This window comes from Cetorhinus maximus, chromosome 16, assembly GCF_964194155.1.
Source record: "Cetorhinus maximus chromosome 16, sCetMax3.hap1.1, whole genome shotgun sequence".
NCBI lineage: Eukaryota > Metazoa > Chordata > Chondrichthyes > Lamniformes > Cetorhinidae > Cetorhinus > Cetorhinus maximus.
The window spans coordinates 79,996,929-80,018,857 of NC_135894.1; the positions used below are offsets into that span (position 1 = coordinate 79,996,929).

Below are 21,929 nucleotides of genomic sequence, written 5' to 3' on the forward strand. Positions count from 1 at the left end.
AGTAAAGATGTTTATTATGCTATGCATTCAACATTTACTTTATCAGTCTCCATTTATGTTCCACTTTCTTTGAACAGTTTTAATAGGGTTGACAGAAAATAGACTTAAAAGCCCTTCCATCATCCCACCTGCAGTTTCAAGGTATTTCTGCTGATATACCTTCAAGTATTGGCATGTCTTTTTGATGTTAAGTACAGAACTCCTCAGCAAATGTGCATTCAGGGTAGGCATTGTGATGGTTGCAATGCTCGATAATGATAACATCTTATTGGACTGTTTTATAAGGTCACAATTAGAACATAGAGCTGTTAATATAAGAGTACACACACACACACATACACGCACACATGCACGCAAGCACACACACACATACCTGTGGACCACTCCGGCTCGGTGTAGATGCTCCACTGCTAGAGTAAGCTGCCTGATGTATTGGCGTGCCTCTGCTTCTTCCAGTATTTTTCTATCGTATATTTTGTGCATCAAGTTGCCTCCTGTGCATAACTCCATTACCAAGTAGTAGCTGTTCTCTGTTTCTAATATGTCCAAAAGCTGCGTAATATTCGGATGCCTGATCATTTGGTGAATCTGCCCTTCTCTTCGTAGGTTCTTTGTTACATAGGAGTCTTTCTTGGCTTTCTTCTTATCAATAACTTTCACAGCCACCTAACAATTTACAGAAGTTATGATTAATGTTCAATATAGAGACCACTCCAGCCTCTGTATTTAGCTAACTGACTAGTTAATTCCATTTGGAAAGATAATAATTTATAATCAAAAAGGATGCCATGCTGTCACTTGGATTTCATGAGTATATGAAATGTTCAGACTATGTCCACTTGAACTGTGGAAAAACCCAACAGTACAATTATAGAGTCTGGAGAGTGCATTTAGAATTATATATTGTAGCACTAAGTAAAGTATTGATGATTACGGATCTGTGAGAGACAGTAACAATTTCATAATGAATTAAGAGCATTACACAAGGTGTACAATGTACAACATTAAAGCATTATTGGCTTACAGTAATTATTTTCTTTAATAATTCAGACCCATCATGTTGAATAGTTCTGGCAACAACAATGAATGTATCCATTTCTCAAAACATGTTTTACAGATTCTGATACTTATGATTGTAATTGAGTTTGCTAAAAAAAGACATGCTATTGAAGCTTTTCATCTAGCACTCAACAGGACAGATGCAAGAATGCCAATTTTCAAAGGGAAAACCATTTAAACTGCATGAGAAAAAGGGCGCTGATAGGTTGGCAAGTCAGCTCTGATTGGGCGAGGCATTGCCATGGTGAATGCACCAGGGAGCTATTGTTCCCCTTTTTGTTTATTCAGAAACAGGTGCAATGCCTGGACATATTTCCTTTGCCTGCAGAGGACAGGTACCTGCATATGAAAATATGTAGCTTCTAACAAGCTTAAGTAAGCCACATTGTGAGCCTAACTGATAACCTTAAATTGGTTCTTAGTGTAATTTTTAGCACACTTAGGATTGATCAGCAAGTGCTGTTCAATCACAGAAACACATCTAAAATTAGACATTATACGCTGAGTTTCGCAGGCATGGTTGAGTACAGTCAGCACTCGGCCAATTGGGAACAGCTGAAGGGACAAGCCGTTTGATACAATCTGCCAGTCATTGGGAGGTATGGCCTATGTACGTGACATCACACAGGATATACCTGATATATCAAAACTGATATACCACGTCACTCATTTGTGTGGCTTGATGGCAGCATCCTGTTAGTGAAACCACCACTCGTGTTGCCACTGCATAGTAGCAGTGTGAAACAGCTAGCTTCATTTGTTGCTCAAACCTTTGAGATATTTTACGCTTCCAGGGTAATTTGAGGTAGACTGGCAACTTTTCAGGTCCAAAAATAGCAGCCTTAGGCCCATTCATGTGTGTGATATACAGTAAGCAATACCTACTGCCTACCACACAAATGTGAAACATGGTTAACGAGTTTCAGTGCCGCTGTGATGTCAGGTACATAGGCCATGTGTCCCAATGACTGGTGGATCATATCAAACAGCATGCCCCTTCAGCTGTTTACAATAGGCAGAGTGCTGATCTTGCTCAGCCAACCAGTGCTTGCAAAACTCAGAACATAATGTCTAACATTGGCTTTGATTCCACAATTGAGCAACACTTGTTGAACAATCCCTAGTTTGCTACAAACTACACTAACAACCAATTTAGCTGGGCTCACATTATAGCTCACTTACACGTGTTAGATTCTACATATATTCATTTGTAAGGACCTATCCTCAGCAGGCAAAAGGAATATGTCCAGATATTGCACCTTTTTTACAACCTGCCAACCAATCAGAACGCCTTTTCTCATGCAGTATAAATTGTTGTTCCCTTTGAAGTTTTGTACTTTTGTGTCTGTCCTGTTGAGTGCAAGACGAAAAGCTTCAACATCATGTCACTTCTTTTCAGCAATACTTTTGACTGTGATCCCAACAAGTTATATCAAGTCAATGGTGGTCATTTTGCATTTGATCCAAACTCACCTTGCTCTCACCTTGAAATCTTCAATCAAATCACCCCTTAACCTACTAAATTCCAGAAAATACAACCCTAGTTTGTGTAATCTCTTCTTGAAATTTAAGCATTGGAACCAAGGGTATCATTCTGGTAAATCTATGCTGCACTCCCTCCAAAACCAATATATCCTCCCTAAGGTGTGGTGCCCAGACTGCTCACAGTGCTCCAGGTGTGCTCTAACTAGGGCTTTGTATAGATGAAGTATGACTTCTATCCCCTTGTATTCTAGCATTCTAGATATAAAGACTAGAGATTCCATTAGCTTGTATGATTTTCTGTACCTGTCCATAACATTTTAATGACCTATGTAACAGGGCCTTCAAGTATCTTTAAACCTCCACTGTTTCTAGCTTTTCCCCATTTATAAAGTACCCTGTTCTATCCTTTTTATGTCCAAAGTGGATGGTCTCACATTTGTCTGTATCCATTTGCCATAGCTTTGCCCATTTTAATTTACTAATACCTCGTTGTAATTTTATGCTTCCACCCACACTGCTTACAATGCCGTCTATGTTTAAGTCATTGGCAAACTTGTTTATTTGGCATTCTATCCTTCATCTAAGTCATTAATGAATACAGTGAGTAGTTGAGGCTCCAACACAGATCCTTGCAGGACACCACTAGTCACATCCTGCCAATTAGAGTACCTCCCATTATCCCTAATCTTTGTCTCCTGCCACTCAGCCAATTTCCGAACCAGGTCAATAATTTGCCTTCATTTCCATGAATTTCAACTTTAGCTATCAGTCTCTTATGAGGGATGTTATCAAATGCCTTCTGGAAGTCCACGTATTTGTATAATTCTGAGCTCACCAAGAAATTAAATGTGTTTGATGCTGCCATCAATTGACTTTGATTTATCTAATCATGTCTTAATTTGAAAATAAGTTGAAATTTAATTGCAAGAAGGCACATTTAACATGTATTGATGGTCAACTATGCAAAGGGTTACCAGTGGATTTAGTGGGGGGGGAGTTTTGACTCGCCAATATGCTTGAAGCAAGGGAGGGGCAGTTGCTGGTAGCATGTCGGAAACCTGGAAATAAGCGCTGCATGTCTGTCAGCGGCATTTTAGTCCAACCACTGCATTTTCATCGGTCTTTGTTGCTTCCCCAACCAATTTTATGTTGAGCGGGCGTGATGATGATCCACATAACATAAGAAATAGGAACAACAGTAGACCATTCGGCCCCTCGAGCCTGCTCCGCCATTCAATAAGATCATGGCTGGACTTCCTGTGTTTCGATTTCCACATTCCCATCTAACCCCAATAACCTTTGATTGCCTTGCCCAACAAGAATCTACCTACACAAAAACAAAAAATACCTGGAAAAACTCAGCAGGTCTGGCAGCATCTGCAGAGTGGAACATAGTTAGCGTTTCGAGTCCGTATGACTCTTCAAAAGAACTAAGTAAAGATAGAAAAGAGGTGAAATATAAGCTGGTTTAAAGGGCTGGGGGGAGGGTAGAGCTGGATAGAGGGCCAGTGATAGGTGGAGATAGCCAAAAGATGTCATAGACAAAAGGAAAAAGAGGTGTTGAAGGTGGTGATATTATCTAAGGAATGTGCTAATTAAGGGTAAAAAGCAGGACAAGGAAGGTACAGATAGCCCTAGTTGGGGTGGGGTGGGGTGAAGGAATCGAAATGGGCTAAAAGGTAGAGATAAAACAATGGATGGAAATACATTTAAAAATAATGGAAATCGGTGGGAAAAGAAAAATCTATATAAATTATTGGGAAAAAAAGGGGGGGGGGATCGGAAAGGGGGTGGGGATGGAGGAGAGAGTTCATGATCTAAAATTGTTGAACTCAATATTCAGTCTGGAAGGCTGTAAAGTGCCTAGTCGGAAGATGAGGTGCTGTTCCTCCAGTTTGCGTTGAGCTTCACTGGAACAATGCAGCAGGCTAAGGACAGACATGTGGGCATGAGAGCAGGGTGGAGTGTTGAAATGGCAAGCGGCAGGGAGGTCTGGGTCATGCTCGCGGACAGAACGAAGGTGTTCTGCAAAGCGGTCACCCAGTCTGCGCTTGGTCTCTCCAATGTAGAGGAAACCGCATTGGGAGCAACGAATGCAGTAGACTAAATTGAGGGAAGTGCAAGTGAAATGCTGCTTCACTTGAAAGGAGTGTTTGGGCCCTTGGACGGTGAGGAGAGGGGAAGTAAAGGGGCAGGTGTTGTACCTTCTGCGGTTGCATGGGAAGGTGCTGTGGGAGTGGGTTGCGGTGTAGGGGGTGATGGAGGAGTGGACCAGGGTGTCCCGGAGGGAACGATCCCTGCGGAATGCCGCCGGTGGGGTGAAGGGAAGATGTGTTTGGTAGTGGCATCATGCTGGAGTTGGCGGAAATGGCGGAGGATGATCCTTTGAATGCGGAGGCTGGTGGGGTGATAAGTGAGGTCAAGGGGGACCCTATTATAATGGTTCTGGGAGGGAGAGGAAGGTGTGAGGGCGGATGCGTGGGAGATGGGCCGGACACGGTTGAAGGCCCTGTCAACCACCGTGGGTGGAAAACCTCGGTTAAGGAAGACATGTCAGAGGAACTGTTTTTGAAAGTGGCATCATCAGAACAGATGTGACAGAGGCGAAGGAACTGAGAGAATCTACCTACCTCTGCCTTAAAAATATTCAATGATCCTGCCTCCACCACCTTCTGAGGCAGAGAATTCCAAAGTCACACAACCCTCTGAGAGAGAAAAAAAAATTCTCCTCATCTCTGTCCTAAAAGGGTGGCCACTAATTTTTAAACAGTGCCCCCTTGTCCTGGACTCACCCACAAGAGGAAATATCCTTTTGACATCTACCTTGTCAAGGCCGTTCAGGATCTTGTATTCTTCAATCAGGTCACCCCTCACTCTTCTAAACTCCAGTGGAAACAAGCCCAGTCTGTCCAACCTTTCCTCATAAGACAACCCGCTCATTCCAGGTATTAATCTAGTAAACCACCTCTGAACCGCCTCCAATGTATTTACACCCTTCCTTAAATAAGGAGACCAAAACTGCACACAATATTCGAGGTGTGGTCTCACCAATGCCCTGTATAACTGAAGTATAACATCCTTACTTTTATGTTCAATCCCTCTGGTAATAAAGGATAGCATTCCATTCTATTTCCTATAGACAAGAGGTGATCAGAATTAATTTACTAATAATTGTTTTACTGATTCATTTGCAGTTGGACTGTTCTAAGAAAAGTATTCTGGCTTTGACAATGCTGTAATCTGAGCAAATCTTAAAGGTGCAGTAAGTCAAGTAATTTTAGAAATGCAGTAGTTTGAATAATTTTAAAATGTAAATTGCATGTTTGAACAGACGTCTTTGATCAAACAAGCTGGTGGTCTTAGGGAAATGCTTGTGATTGATGAGTAACTGAAACTCGTGAGCAAAACCAGTGGGCTGGAGGCAGCTCGTCAGGTCAGCAGCAAGAGTATGTTGTCACACTACAGGATTCAGTGCCAAAAGCAGTTTAATGATTAATCAGGGCAGAAAAGTACACTGACACATTCAACTAAATCTTGATATGTGTATCATGCTGACCCCATCACTTTGCCTGCTCATGCCTACTCCAGCACATCACTCCTTGCACCTGCTTACGTTGCAGATACGACCATTCCTCTTGGTGCACATTTATCCTGACTTTTTAACTCCTGTTAATTAGCCAATCATCTATCCTTGCTCATATACTAATCCTAACAGCATGAGCTCTTATCTTGTGCAGTAACCTTTTCTGTGGCACCTTATCAATTTTTAAAAATTCATTTCCGGGATGTGGGCATTGCTGGCTAGGCCAGCCTTTATTGCCCACCACTAATTGCCCTTGAGAAGGCGGTGATGAGCTGCCTTCTTGAACCACTGCGGTCCTTGTGGTGTAGGTACATCCACAGTGCAGTTAGGGAGGAAGTTCCAGGATATTGACCCAGCGATAGTGAAGGAACGGTGATATATTTCCAAGTCAGGATGGTAAGTGACTTAGAGGGGAACTCCTGCAGTGATGTCCTGGAACTGAGATGATTGACCTCCAACAAGCACAAACATCTTCCTTTGTGCTAGGTATGACTCCAACCAGCGGAGAGTTTTCCACCTGATTCCCATTGCCTTTTGGCAATCCAAAAACACCACATCTACTGGTTACCCTTTATACACCCTGATTGTTACACACTCAAAGAACTCAAAAAAAAATTGTTAAACACAATTTCCCTTTCATAAAACCATGTTGACTCCGTTTGATTTCATTAGGATTTTCTAAATGTCCAGCTGCTACTTCCTTAATAATGGATTTCAGCATTTTCCCAATGACAGAGGTTAGGCCTATAGTTTCCTGATCTCTTCTTTCCATCCTTGCTGGAGAATAGAGCACAGAACATGCAGATGAGGCAGAGATCCAGAGGTGGTCCTATATAAATCACACAACAGACAACTTCAGAGGAGGCACTGGACATCAGTGGAGTCTCAGTGTGCTTGGCCATTGCAGATCGGGTTTCCCAGCTACCTGGTGACAGAATTAAATATCTCACAGCCACATGGCGTACAGCACTAACTCACCAAGGCTCCTTTGACAGCACCTTCCAAACCCACAACCTCTACCACCTAGAAGGACAAAGGCTGCAGACACATGGGAACATCACCTCTTGCAAGTTCTCCTCCAAGCCACAAACCATCCTGACTTGGAAATACATTGCTATTCATTCACTGTTGCTTGGTCAAAATCGCAGGACTCCCTCCCTAACAGCACTGTGGGTGTACCTACACCACCTGGACTGCAACGGTTCAAAAATGCAGCTTACCACCACCTTCTCAAGAACAATTAGGGATGGATGATAAAAATGCTGGCCCAGTCAGTGACGCCCTTGTCCCATGAAAGAATTTTTTTAAATGTTGACTTGATGTCAGAAGGCAGTGGAATATGATCACTAAACACCTTCCTTCTTACCCTGACAGATCTAATTCATGTCTTTAATCTCTCACAGGCTCTCAGGAGGTGGTGCTGGAGGACAACGTCTACTCCTCAGAGGTCACATATTTTGAGGGAGCACTGTCACGGCACTCATTCAGACCATGCACCAGCTCTAATATTCACGCTTCAGTGCAAACAAACTTAGTAAGACGAATAGTTGGGTTTTCACCTGGTGATTCACACATTGCAAGTGCACAAGAGTAGATGGTGGAGTCAGGGTCAGCTGTGGAGAGTCTCCATCAGAGACTGTAGGCAGTTCTGACCTCTGCTCGCCTGGATGCAGATTGTGAACCTCAAGGGTTGTTGACAATGCGCAGCTTCTTGAGCAGCAGCAATGAATGTGCAATGTACTGGCAGGCTTTCCAGTCCTATTGTGCATGCTTTCAGAGAGACTGGAGGAGTCCATCTCAAGCATGAGTGACATGATGCAGGCATTTGCAATGATGTCTTCATCCATGGAAAGAGTCACCACTTTCATGAAGGATCAAACATGGCGATCAAATGAGTGTATGCAGGCATTCACCAATGGCATGCACACACAAAAAAAGTCACTTTAAATAGTATTTATGAAACCCTAGCCTTGGCTGTTCATTGCTTCACTGATTTGAAGCAAAGCATTCTCCAGCTCATTTCTCGCAATGAAGTGCAAGTGGGTCATAAGAAGAATGATGGTGAAAGGGAATATGGAAGTGTGGACTCAACTCAAAGCACTTCCACTTCTGTCCTGTTGCCCCCACCACCCACCGCACACCTCAGTCAGTAGTCCCAGGCTGCCTTATGTTTCGATGGCAGAGTCTGCCTCTATACAAATGCAAAAGGAGCAATCTTTGAAAGGGTCTTCATGGACTTCAAAACCTAAAGGATCTTGATCAAGAGTATCTGAGTGGTCAGAGTGGGGATCTGTGGTCAGTGTAGAGATCTGAGCAGCCTGCCCCTACCTCCGCAGAAACCACAGGGGTTGCACCATAATGAAGTGCTGGGAAGAGGAAGACTAAAGATTTGTATCTCCACAAGCATATGCACATTGGTATGTTACACATTGTAAGAACATTATTATGTTTCTGTTTGATTTTAAAGCCACATAAATATTATATGTTTACCTGTGTTGCCCATTTTGGTTACTGTCTGGCAAGTGGTCTTTTCGCTTGTGATCTATGATTAGACAAGTATCAACACTGAACAATATGGGGCTGTGAAAGCAACACCTATTTGTTTGCAGGACCGCTTTGTGTTGGGGGAAGACCCAAGCCTTTCTGTTGTGTAATGTTGTGCAGAGCACACCACATCACAATTATTCTGGAGACTTTGACTACTGTATATTAAAGGGCACCACCAGATCTGTTGAGGTGCTTCAAGTGCATCTTTAGCATGTCGATGACTTGCAAAATGAAACATCTGGTTGTCATATGGCTTCCATTCTTTCATTCCTGGGTCTCATTGATTGGGTTGCTCATGGTTCATCAGACACATTTACGTGGGTATCCAATGTCTCCAAGTGGCCAGTTGGCAAGCCGAGGTGCAAAGAGGTTGAACTAACCCAGGACAAAAGTATCATGGCAGCTGCCTGGGAGTCTTGCACACACCTGCAAAAACATCATACAAAAGCAAAATTCTGCAGGTGCTGAAATATTCAGATGATGAAAGGTCGCAGACGAAACATTAATTCTGTTCCTCCCACCACAGATGCTGCCAGACCTGCTTAGCATTTCCAGCATTTTCTGTTTTAATTTCATAAACAATCTTTTTTGTGGTTGTGCCCCAGCTACACACCCCTTGTGGCTGATGGTTACTTCAGGATGATCTGGAGGTGCCTTAATTGCCACATGTGTGCAGTCAATGATGCCCTACACCCGCAGAAAGTCAATCAGAGCCGCAAGCCTGAGTGCCCGCTCGTTCCAATTGGCATCATCGGCGGCAAAGTGTACAAAATTGCCTGGTAAACATGGCATCAGTTTCTTGTCTTCTGCATTTGTGGTCCATCAATTGCAACTTCCTGCAAACATCTCCAACAGAGCCCTGAAAGGAGTGGGAGGCAAAGAGGTTGACGATGGTGGTGATTTTGACAGTTACTGGTAAAGCATAGCCAACAGGTCCACCCAGCAGCAGCAGGTCTTGCTCCAGCAAGCTGCAAATGTCTGCCACCATTGACACAAGACCCTGAACCTCCTGAGACACCAGTGCTTGGACATGTCGAGGAAACTTATTCTCTGGTCTGTAGACCCTGTGTAACTGGGATGGCTTCCTGCAGGCTACATCTCTTTACTCATCCCCTCTTCCCAGTGGAGAGGCAGCTCTGTGAGGAGCAGGTTTTTGCTGCTCCTGCTGTTGCTACTGGCAGTGTTCCTGCTGCTGGTGCTCACCTGGCTACTGCTGGTGCTGTTGATGCTACTGGTCATTGTGATCCTCATCTGAGGTCCAAAATAAAGCAGAAATAAGCAGCACCTACGCTGATCTGACAGATCACAGCAGCAAACTGGAGATCAGGCATACAAACCTCAAAAGTAGTGAAAGTCACCTGTAAAGTAATGAAATTAACCTCTCAGCACAACCACTGCACGCAAAAGTCTTTCATACAATTAAACAACAAAGCAGCTGTGTGGCTTCAGTATTTATTGGAATATTTTGCCTGTTATTTCTTCAGCCCCCTCAATTGCTGCTGTGTTCTCTCCTTGCTTTCACTGACAAGTTCCAGGAAACCCGGAAAACTGGTTCAGCCACCAATAAATCCCAAAGCCTATGTTAATATCACTCTTTATGAGCTATTAACGCACTGAAATTGACAACCCACATCTCCAAGAACGCTCCTCATGAATGTACTGGAGTTGAATGCTGAGGGGTTGGTGGGGTTGGAGCCTGCTTCGGTGTATGTTGTCAGTTTCAGTGCTTTTAACACCATACCCCCCCATACACTTTCAAACCCTCTCCTTTCCACGAGTAAAAATTCCCTCCAGTATCTCAATGGCCTGTTGAAGGTGTACAGTTACAAAAACATTACTACCTGAAACATTACAGTCTTTGAAAAGCAATTCCTGCTACATCGGTGCTACATTCATAGATCCTGCAGGGCCATTGAGATCACCACTTTAGTGCCACGTTGTGCAAACTATTTTTGTTGTATGCCACATCTACTGGAATGAGACCATCCAAACTGATATTTAATCTCATACACAATACAGAAGTAGATTTGACAGCACGTGTGTCCATTTGCAGTTTGGCCTCCGAATGGTAAAACTAACTTCTTTAGGCTATTCCTTCCTACCCTTATGTAACAAACCACTGTCAATCTCAATTTCAATAGTCCCAACATCTACAGCTTTTTTGGGGTGAGAGCTCCAGATTTCCACTGCTCTTTGTGTGAAAAATGCTGGCTATTTTCACTCTTAATTGGCCTAGCGCTAATTTTAAGATTATTTCTCCCTTGTTCTGGGTTCTCCATGAGAGGAACTGGTTTCTCTGTGTCTATACAATTGAATCTCTTTATCTTTTTAACCATCTCAATTAGATCATCTTTCAGCCTTCAAAACTTGAAATGTTACAAACTACGTTTATGCATATCATTTGTGTCCAAAGACAGCGCATGCTGTTCCAGGCTTCTGTTAATGCTACTCTGAAATATACAGTGGATAAGTCTTCAAGAATCTTCATTCCTCACTCCCTCTACTGAACTGCCTGATTTCCATGCAACCCCATTATATAGTAGCTTGGTTGAGGTTAGTACTCTGTACTTGGGAAACCACGGGCAGAAACTTTCAATCCCATATTCCACCATGACTATCCCAATGCTCTCCTAACCAGCACCCAACCTAGCACCCTCTGTAAACTTGAGTTCATCCAAATCTCTGCTACCTGTATCCTAACTCGCATCAATTCCCATTCACTCATCGCCTCTGTGCACATGGACTTTATTAACTCCTAGTCTGCAGCATGCTGATTTTAAAATCCTCATCCTCATTTTCCAATTCCTCCAAGAGCACACCTCTTCATAGTTCTAAAATCTCCTCCAGCTCCACAATCCTGTCAGATCTCTGTGCTCCTCCAATTCTGGCTTCTTGGACATCCCTGATTCTACTCAATCCATCATTGAGGACCATGCCTCCATCTGCCTTAGCCCTGAGCTCTGGAGTTCCCTCCCTAAACCACTCCACCTCTCTATGTCTCTCTCCTCCTTCAAGACACTCCTTAAAAAGTATCACTTTGATTACATTTTTGGTCATCCTTATATATGGCTCAACATCAAGTGTTGTTTGATACCACGCCTGTGAAGCCCCTTGGGACATTTAACAGCATAATTCAGGCTGTTGTTATTGTCACTGCTTGGGAACTGGTATTTTTTAAAGTAAATACTGAGCACTGAATTCTCCCAGTCTCGTGATGGCAAGATTTGAGACAAGGAAACCAGAAAAATGAGGTTAGCTATGTGGGGACAGCTCCCTGATGTATTTCCGCCACTCCACGCAGTTAATCACGTTTGTTAAAACCTCTATTCTGATTTTGCCATGGGTGGAGCTGCCCATTGCCACATGCGGAGGCCGCCAGCTTAACGGGGGTCAGTGGGTCATCAGAGCCAGGTTTTCTATGCCCCAATGGCAGGACGGTTAGCATGAAAGGTCACAACTGCAGCCAAAACTGATCCAGGGAAGGGATTCCCCTCCATCCCTATAACCTGCCAGCCTGGGTTTTGTTCATTATTGCACTGCCATGCAGCCCAATTGGTCCCAAAGCCCCTAGTAAGATCCAGCCTCACGTGTCTAGTGTCCGCTTTAGCTGTGACAAAGGTTTTCTATTTTAATGGAAAAATGTCCATATCTGTTCCCCTCCATGATCAACTATAACCTGTGCTATCCTCCTCCATTAGAAGAGTGAGATGAAATCATTTTGCAGCCTTGTGATCTTGCACTATGAAGAATGCTTCCACTGGGCTGTTACTTCAGAGGCATGTATTTATGTTGCAGGAACCCTTCCCAAATTGGTTTGCCTCTCCCCTTCCACCACCAAGCTGACTGAAAAAATTGGTGAAGCTCATCAGGAGAATTGGTTAGCTGAGTTGAAGTTGTTAGTTTGGTTGTTGAAGAAGTATTTGGATTTTGCAAAAAAATGCATATTTTGAACTGAACACTGTTATTACAACTCAAGCCTGTCTAGACTTGGACTAAAAATATACAGGACTATATATACCCAAATAAGGAACAACATCAAATGGCAATGAATTAACTGGAGTTGTAAGAAAAAAAGATAGTTGGTGTTCTTTAGTTTAACAACACAAACAAATTATGAAGGAAAATGAGTTCTCCATTGTGGTAAGGATGCACTGGAGTACAAATTTACCAAAAAGCATTTTTATTCACAGCGGACCACCAGCAAAAGACTATCTAAAACTTCTTGACACAGTGTTAACTGCCCTTTCACTTGAATTATTTTCATCCAATCTATGAGCATTTCAATGATCTCTTGGTGTTAATTACATGAAGATAGGATAATGGCAATGAGGTGAGCGCAGCTGATAAAATGAATGCTGACTTTCAACACTGGCATCAATACTTGTTCAGAGTCAACTTTCTCTGATCAAAGACCTGAAACATTAACTCGGTTTCTCTCTCCACAGATGTTAGCTGACCTGCTGAGTAATTCCAGCATTTTCTGTTTTAGTTTCTCTATCAGTGCTTTTCTTTCTTTTTTGTCTGCTTTTTCCCTTAAGATGGGGCATTCCAAAGTACAGTCCCACAAGTAGTATCTTCCCTCTACCAGGAAGCAGGCCAAAAGCTAGAACTTTCTTAGAGCGAAGGCTCGGTATTACATTGATATCCTGATGGACAGGGCTTGATGGCTTTGAGCCGTGATGGTGGGTGGAAGACTTGGGAGTCAGGAAATAGCTTTTCTCAGGCTAAAATAACATGGTCAAGTATATTATCTCAGAACTTTCCACTGGCAAGTACAGAGAATATGACAAAATCCATGATCCAGACGTTTGTGAGGACAGCAGGGCGTCAGGAGTTGAGATAAAAAGAAAAAAAAAACTACTGCTGAAAATATGAAAACACTGGAAGTACAAAGCAGGTCCAACATTATCTTAAAAGCAAAAGGGATAAGTTAACACAGCTCTGACCAAGAGATTGTTCAAAGGTTAACAGACCCCTGCCCAGTGACATTCCTCATAGATCAAGAGACCTCTCACTAAGGGCGGTCATCACAAGTTAACATATCTCTGACCAAGGGTCTCTATCACAGGTTAATTCACTGCTGACCAAAGGTGTTGCTCATAGGGTGAGACACTGAGAATGGGTGTTCATCACACGTTGACAAACTAAGAATTGGGTGTTCATCACACGGGGACACACCTCTGACCAGTATCCATCACAAGTTAACATAAATTTGGCCAAGAGTGTCCATCACGGATTAACAGACTTCTGACCAGTGGCATCCAGCCCAAACGTTAACTTGTCTTCATTCAGATGCTGGCTGGTCTACCCAGAATTTTCAGGGAAATATGAAAAGGGGGAAATTATTTAACGAGCTATAACTTTTCGGGCCAGTAGACCCTAATTTGGGAAACACTGGCGTTTGCATGGGTTTCCTTGTACCTGGAGGTGTCAGCTGTGGCTCAGTTCATAGCACCCTCGCCTTTGCATCAGAGGGTTGTGGGTTCATGTCCTACTCCCGGAAACCAAGAACTGTGATTGTACTCGAAAGAGTTGCAATCTGTGACTGTTGATAACTCGAAAGAGTTTCCTTGTACCTGTGAAAGACTTTTTTTTTCCCCCCCCCAAACGCTTTCCCGGCGTTTGAGCCAATTGACAAACCAGGATCCACGTGAACGTCAAAACTCCAAAAAAAGAACCCAGAAGAAGCGAGGGACGGAGTTACCTTTTCACCAGTCAGGACGTGTAATCCTTCCCTAACCTTGGCGAAAGATCCCTCTCCCAGCTTCCTCCCGATCAGGTAGCCGCCGACCCGCTTGCTGTGGTGGAAGTTCCGGATCGATTCCCGAGAAACGTGGGAAACGGAGAGTGGGAGGTAAATCCCGGAGTTGGAAATGCGGAGGTCTCCCAGGGCGGGATGGTCCGAGGTTTCCCCGGCGGCCGCCGGCATCCTGGGGCTGGGGCTGAGGGGGTATCTATCGACGTTGCCTCTTCCAGCAGGCGGCGGGCGGGATAAGCGGAGTCGGCAATGACAGAACAAGTCAATAAATCCCCGCCGATTCCCAACAGTAACAGTAACAGCGATGCAGCGTTCGACAGGACAAGCCAGTCAACAAAAGCGATCTAAACGCACTCGCTCGCTCCTGGGAAGTTTCCAGTGACTTTCTCACCTCAGTGAAGTGACCAAAAAAATAATAAAACGCTTTATTTCGTCAAACAAAAAGTTGCCTCTCTTTCCCCCCCCCACCCCTCCACCTCTCTCTCCCCCCTCTCTCTCTCTTTCCCCCCTCTCTCTCTCTCTCTTTCCCCCCCCTCTCTCTCTCTTTCCCCCCCTCTCTTTCCCCCCTCTCTCTCTCTCTCTCTTTCCCCCCCACTCTCTCTCTCTCTTTCCCCCCCTCTCTTTCCCCCCCTCTCTCTCTCTCTGCCCCCACCCCTCTCTCTCTCTCTGCCCCCCTTTCTCTCTCTCTGCCCCCCCCTTTCTCTCTCTCTGCCCCCCCCTTTCTCTCTCTCTCTCTGCCCCCCTCCCCTCTCTCTCTCTCTGCCCCCCACTCTCTCTCTCTCTTCCCCCCCCTCTCTTTCCCCCCCTCTCTCTCTCTCTGCCCCCACCCCTCGCTCTCTCTCTGCCCCCCCCTTTCTCTCTCTCTCTCTCTGCCCCCCCCTTTCTCTCTCTCTCTCTCTCTGCCCCCACCCCTCTCTCTCTCTGCCCCCCTCCCCTCTCTCTCTCTCTCTCTGCCCCCACCCCTCTCTCTCTCTGCCCCCCTCCCCTCTCTCTCTCTGCCCCCACCCCTCCCCTCTCTCTCTCTGCCCCCACCCCTCCCCTCTCTCTCTCTGCCCCCTCTCTCTCTCTCTCTCTGCCCTCACGCTGCTCCAATGTTTACATCTGAGGCGGCTGGTTCACAGCTCCTGTCAGACGCGGATCTTCATTCCCACAGCACTGCCCTGCCCACAGGGGCTTCAGGAGTCAGCTCGGCCAACTTTCCGACCACTGCAGCTCTTGCATCTTTCCCTCCAGATCTGCCCCTCCTTTCGTTTCATCCCCTGGCCCGGTTACTTCCTTTTTTTCAGCTCCAGTCCCCGTGAAAGCGTCTGATCCTTCAGGAACACATGCGACGTCGCACGGTGGAACATCTCAGAAATCTCTGGGTAGTTTCAGTCACTGGAGCTCTCTCCCTCCCTCCCTCTCTCTCTGCACTCACTCACTCACTCACACACTGAGCTGCAGGAAGAAAACCGACTGCTGATTTAATCTTTCAAACTTCTCAGATTTCTAGAAGGCGGGAGCGACCCTGGCCTCTTCCTTTTGTAAACGAGGAGAGGAATGATTCGTCCCTCTGGAGTTATGTTCTTTTTTTTAACTTCACCCTCCACCCTCCCTCTCTGTTTCCTCTCAGATTTGATTGCGGCTTGTTCATTCCTCCACCTTTTATAAATTGCATCTTTCTAGAGCCTAGCCTTTAATCTACTTCCTTTGAAAATCCCTCTGCTTTTTTTTATTTGTTATCCTGTAAACTGCTTTCCTTTCTGTTTTCATTGCACCTAGCTGCTTTTCCCCTTTCGTTTCTCCCTTTCGGCTGCTCTATCTCCAATTTTATTTTTGGTTGGGGGGTTGAATTGCTGGGAATCGTGAACAAGTTTTCCCTTTCTTCCAGCGTTTCATCCTTAATATCATCTTTTGTGCTTAATTTGTGTCTCCCGAGTTTTCTCTTTCTGCTGATGTTTTGCTGTTTGTCGCCCTCATGTTCTCTCCACTGGTTTACCTTCTCTTTGGTGTCTCCACTTTCTCTGAACTTCGGCCTTGTAGGGTTCCTCTTTTTCTCCCCATTGCTTTCACTCTTTTGACTCTTTCTTTCTCTTTTTCTTTCCGCCCCCCCCCACTCCATTTGTTACACACGTTTTTTTTTTATTTTAAGCTGCTTACCCTCACTCTTTCTATTTTCCTTCGTCCACTTTATTTCTTCAATGGACACAATTCTCCTAAATCTCAGGCTGGCCGCTTTCTATTATGTTCTTTTCTGCCTAACGCTGACACTTGCTCCTGGCTGTTTTACCTTTTGCAATGCTCACTATGAGTAGGTCACGCTAATCAAGAGATATTTCTACCTCCAGTTTGATTAAACAATTGGCCCCCAGGTAAAGTGCCACAGCGAGTATCAACCTGCAAATCCTTCCAACACACGCCAACGCAGGAGGTAAGAATAGAAGAGATTTCTAGTCAGCCACATGACAGAATGTTGGAGCCTCTACCGTCACTATCCATAGCTTTTACATGCACGTAAAAGTACATTATGCCACAGCAACTTGAGGCAGAATTTTGTTGGGAGCCTCACCTGCCGGCTGGTGAGCCGGCGAGAGATCCGTGCGGCATCTTTTTGAGAAGCCCCACTGGACCACAAGCCAATCAGGCAGTGGGCAAAGGCCAATGGTGGTCCTTCCCCTGGAATCAAGACCGCAGGGGCAGAAGTCTCACTACCGAGAGTTGCTGGCCAATCAGAGGCAGGCAGCTCTTGTGCTCCGCAACGCCACTGGGGAGACTGAGGCTGCTGTTGGAAGGACAGGCACTGGAGTCCTAGGATCGCACGACCCAGGCCACAGTTAAGTTAAGCGCGGTTTCATGGGGTGGGGGTCAGGGGGAGAGGGACTCCGGGGGGTCGACAGCAAAGGCAGGGTGGTGGCTGTCATCAGGCCCCCTCCTTCCCAATGTCCAGTCCCTTGATTAGGCACTGAGTGCCTTTGATTGAGGGACCGTCCCTTCCGGACGGGACAAGCTAGCTGCGCGGTTTTGGCTGACATCCATGCAGCATGGTGACTGGCCCACCCTCCACTGGGTTAATACCAGCGACGGTGGGAGGAGGTCATTAATTGGCCACTTAAAGGCCTCAATAGGCAGCAGGGCAAGAAGGTCGACCATGGGCCTTCCCACTCAGAGCTTATTTCTGGAGGAGACGGGAAGGTGCCGGGGTTCTGGTATACCACAATCCCACCTAATTAAATGCCCTTCCCACTTCCAAGCTCACCACCAGGAAGATTCCACCCTTGGACTCCCTGACTGGACTGTATCACATCAAGTATACTTAATTGGTCAATATCTGTGTAAGTGGTGCCATCTAATTATTCTTTCATATTTTCTAAAGGCGTGTAATATTATTTGTGGACACACAGAAAAGTTATGTTTTTATTATGACAGGGTGGAAGTGTCTCCATATCATGTAATATTGGGGAAAATAGTGCAATAGATTTCACCATAATGGGAGATTTTTCTAAAACACCTTATTAGTTGAGACAATTCTAGCACTGCTGGATCCTTTTCAAAATTTCTGACCATCTGGGGCCACATTTTTCCCTCTTAGTGTGATTCTTTGTAAATTTTTGTTAGTATTTTACTGATTCCAGAATGATATATGGGGAGGTGATGCTGTAGTGGCATTGTCACTGGACTAGTATTTGAGAGACCCAGGGTAATGCTCTGGGGACCTGGGTTCAAATCCCACCACAGCAGATGGTGAAATCTGATTTTAATAAAAATCTGGAATTAAAAGTCTAATACTGATTGTTGTAAAAGCCCACCAGTCCTTACCTGATCTAGCTCTAGACCCACACTAATGTGGCTGACTCTTAAAAAAAAATGCACTCTGAATCAGGGATGGGTAATAAATGCTGGCTTAGCCAGCAATGCCAATGTCCCATAAATGAATTAAAACAAATATGCTGATTTGGGCACATTTAAAGGGTGTAGAATGTATTATGTGAAATGGCCTGAAATCATCAAAGATAAATGGTGAAGTGATGGGAAGATTTTAATTCAAAGCAACAGTCAGCCTGACCTTCCTTTATAAAAACAATATTTGTGAAAAGTCAACTTGACTCGGCTGTTAACACCTCTGAGTCAGCATTTTGCACATTCAGTGCTCTCTAGTGCCATCATGAAGGGCCTCTTGTATTGTTGAAGGTGTCATCCTTACTCTTCATGTGAATGTTTAAGGTCTCATGGTCTAATTTGAAGAACAACAAGGAATTCCCCCAGTGTCCTGGTGAACATTCCTTCCTCAGCCGAAAGTATTAAAAACTGATGAACTGTTCATTCATTTCATTGTTGTCTGTGAGATTATTTTGTGTGCAAAATAGATGCATTTTCCTAAGTAACATATAATTGATAATAATTGTATGTGAAGCACTTTGAAAAGTTTCTGTCTCTTTCTGGGGGTACAGCATGTGACTGGTTATGTAACTGGACTAATACTACGAAGGCCCAGACTAATGATCCGGAGAGATGAGTTCAAATCCGCCATGGCAGTTATGGAATTTAAATTCAATCAATTAAATACATCTGGAATTAAAACTACTATTAGTAACGGGAACCATGAAACTACCAGATTGTTGTTAAAGCCTATGGTTCACTAATACCCTTTAGGGAAGGAAATCTGTCATTCTTACCTGGTCTGGCCTACATATGACTCCAGATCCATATCAATGCGGTTGACTCTTAACTACCCTCTGTAATGGAAAGTCACTCAGTTGTATTCAAGAAAGCAGCTCACCACCACCTGATGAGTAATTGGGGATGGGCAATAAATGCTGGCTTTGCCAGCAACATCCACATCCTGTGAATAAATTTTAAAAATTCTGAAGACAATAGTGTTTTTTGTAAAATATTTTAAGCAGGATTGGGAAGTAATGATTAATAAAAATATTAAAACATTCTGTCTCAGCAGTGGCACTAAAAATAAACCATTTATCCATATTGAGGATGTGTTTTATATGTACGGTCAACTTGCCTGAGGGCTGATGTTCAGTGATGTATTGTGTTGTACAAGAGTCAACAGCTGGAATTAATCAGCTGTAGTTTTCAGTCAGGCAACTCCCTTTGTGAACTCTATTCACTTTGGGTCTGTATTGAGGATCATAGCACTACAACAAATCTAGTCTTCCAAACTAGAGTGCTAATAGACTCATATATAGAAAAAGAACTAAATTCTCAATTCATAATTAAGTAAGTTTCTTCTCTACATTGCATAAGCATTAAACTGTGTTTATTCCCTAATATTAAATGCCTGTGTATTGAGCACATTAAATAGTTCAAGGCGGTTAAAATAACATGCACGTAGAAGAAAGAAGCAATTATTGTTTAGCTTTTGTATTTGAAATTTAGACATATGGGTGGTAACAAAAATATTACCCACTTGGTCTTCAAGTTATGTCCAGAAGATTGTGAAAAAGAGAATAATCCTGAGCATTTTGGAATCTTTCAGCTGTACTCATGCCAATACTCTATTAATTATGTTGCCAGCTTGATGATAAAATGCCATATATATAAACAGGATAGTTTCATTGTGCCTGCCTTAAAAATAAACTGTTATAAAAACACACACAGATTGTTGGGCGTGCTGCTTACAATGACACTGCTGTGCTAAAGTCCATGAAATTGTCCTCTACCCAGCAGTGTGATTAAATTTGGTAAAATCTGTTTGGGCTTTTGTATTCAAGAAAAGCTGGTACACTTTCTGACACAAAGCAACACAATGCATGTTTATTGCATTGATATTGTGCATTAAAGTAGCCTCTACATTCTGGTTTTGCTGAGCAGAATTATGATTAATATCAATATATGGGGGTGGGGAGGGAGGCGATGGCGCAGTGGTATTGTCGCTGGACTAGTAATCCAGCAGATCAGCATAATGCTCTGGGACCTGGGTTCAAATCCTGCCATGCAGATAGTGAAAATCTGGAATTAAAAGTCCAATGATGACCATGAAACCATTGTCAATTGTTGTAAAAACCCAACTGGTTCACTAATGCCCTTTAAGGAAGTAAATCTGCTGTCCTTATCTGGTCTGGCCTACATCTGACTCCAGGCCCACAGCAATGGCCCTCTGAAATGGCCTAGCAAGCATCAAACTGTATCAAACTGCTACAAAGTCACAAAAAAGGAATGAAACCGGCAGACCACTTGGCATTGACCTAGGCATCAGAAATGACAATGGCAATCTCAGCCCTGCTGAACCTGCAAAGTCCTCCTTAATAATACCTGGGGGCTAGTTCCAAAATTGGGAGAGCTGTCTCACAGACTAGCACAACAGCCTGACATAGTCATACTCACAGAATCATATCTTACAGATAATGTCCCCGACACCACCCATCCCTGGTATGTCCCACTGGCAGGACAGACCCAGCAGGGGTGGTGGCACAGTGATATACAGTCAGGAGGGAGTAGCCCTGGGAGTCCTCAACATTGACTCTGGATGCCATGAAGCCTCATGGCATCAGGTCAAACTAGGGAAAGGAAACCTCCTGCTGATTACCATGTACCGCCCTCCCTCAGCTGATAAATCAGTGCTCCTCCATGTCAAACACCACTTGGAGGAAGCACTGAGGGTGGCAAGGCTGCAGAATGTACTCTGGGTGGGGACTTCAATGTCCATCACCAAGAGTGGCTCAGTAGCACCACTACTGGCCAAGTCCCAAATGACATAGCTGCTAGGCCAGGCCTGCGGCAGGCGGTGAGGGAATCAACAAGAGGGAAAATCATACTTGACCTCATCCTCACCAACCTGCCTGCCGCAGATGCATCTGTCCAGGACAGTATCAATAGGAGTAACCAAAGCGCAGTCGATGTGGAGATGAAGTCCCACCTTCATATTGAGGATACCCTCCATCATGTGTGGCACTACCACTGTGCGAAATGGGATAGATTTTGAACAGATCTAGCACCTCAAGACTGGACATCCATGAGGTGCTGTGGGCCATCAGCAGAAGCAGAATTGTATTTGAATACAACCTGCAACCTCATGACTTGGCATATACTCCACTCTCCCAGTACCATCAAGCTATCTTGATGGAGTGCAGGAGGGCATGCCAGGAGCAGCACCAGGCATACCTAAAAATGAGGTGTCAACCTGGTGAAGCTACAACACAGGACTACTTGTGTGCCAAACAGCAGCAAGTGATAGACAGAGCTAAGCAACTAACTGATCAGATCTAAACTCTGCAGTCCTGCCACATCCAGTCGTGAATGGTGGTTATTAAATTAAACAACTCACTGGGCGGGGGGAGGCTCCACAAATATCCCCATCCTCAATGATGGAGGAGCCTAGCACATCAATGCAAAAGATAAGGCTGAAGCATTTGCTACAACGTTCAGCCAGATGTACCGAGTGGATGATCCATCTCGGCCTCCTCCGGAGGTCCCCAGCATCACATATGCCAGTCTTCAGCCAATTCGATTCACTCCACGTGATATCAAGAAACGGCTGAAGGCACTGGATAAAGCAAAGGCTATTGA

At 44.4% G+C, this 21,929-nt stretch overlaps 1 protein-coding gene across 1 annotated transcript in view; it reads right to left on the bottom strand.

Annotated features, from left to right (window-relative positions):
• The window catches only part of hunk (hormonally up-regulated Neu-associated kinase), a 67,548-nt gene extending 52,642 nt beyond the window's left edge, over positions 1–14,906 (bottom strand). The window contains exons 1-2 of the mRNA XM_078560182.1: positions 14,379–14,906; positions 374–666 (exon numbers count right to left, since the gene is read on the bottom strand). Coding sequence (XP_078416308.1) covers positions 374–666; positions 14,379–14,603 — 518 coding nt within the window. The 5' untranslated portion in view covers positions 14,604–14,906. The remainder of the gene's footprint in view (positions 1–373; positions 667–14,378) is intronic.
• Positions 14,907–21,929: the final 7,023 nt, after the last annotated feature.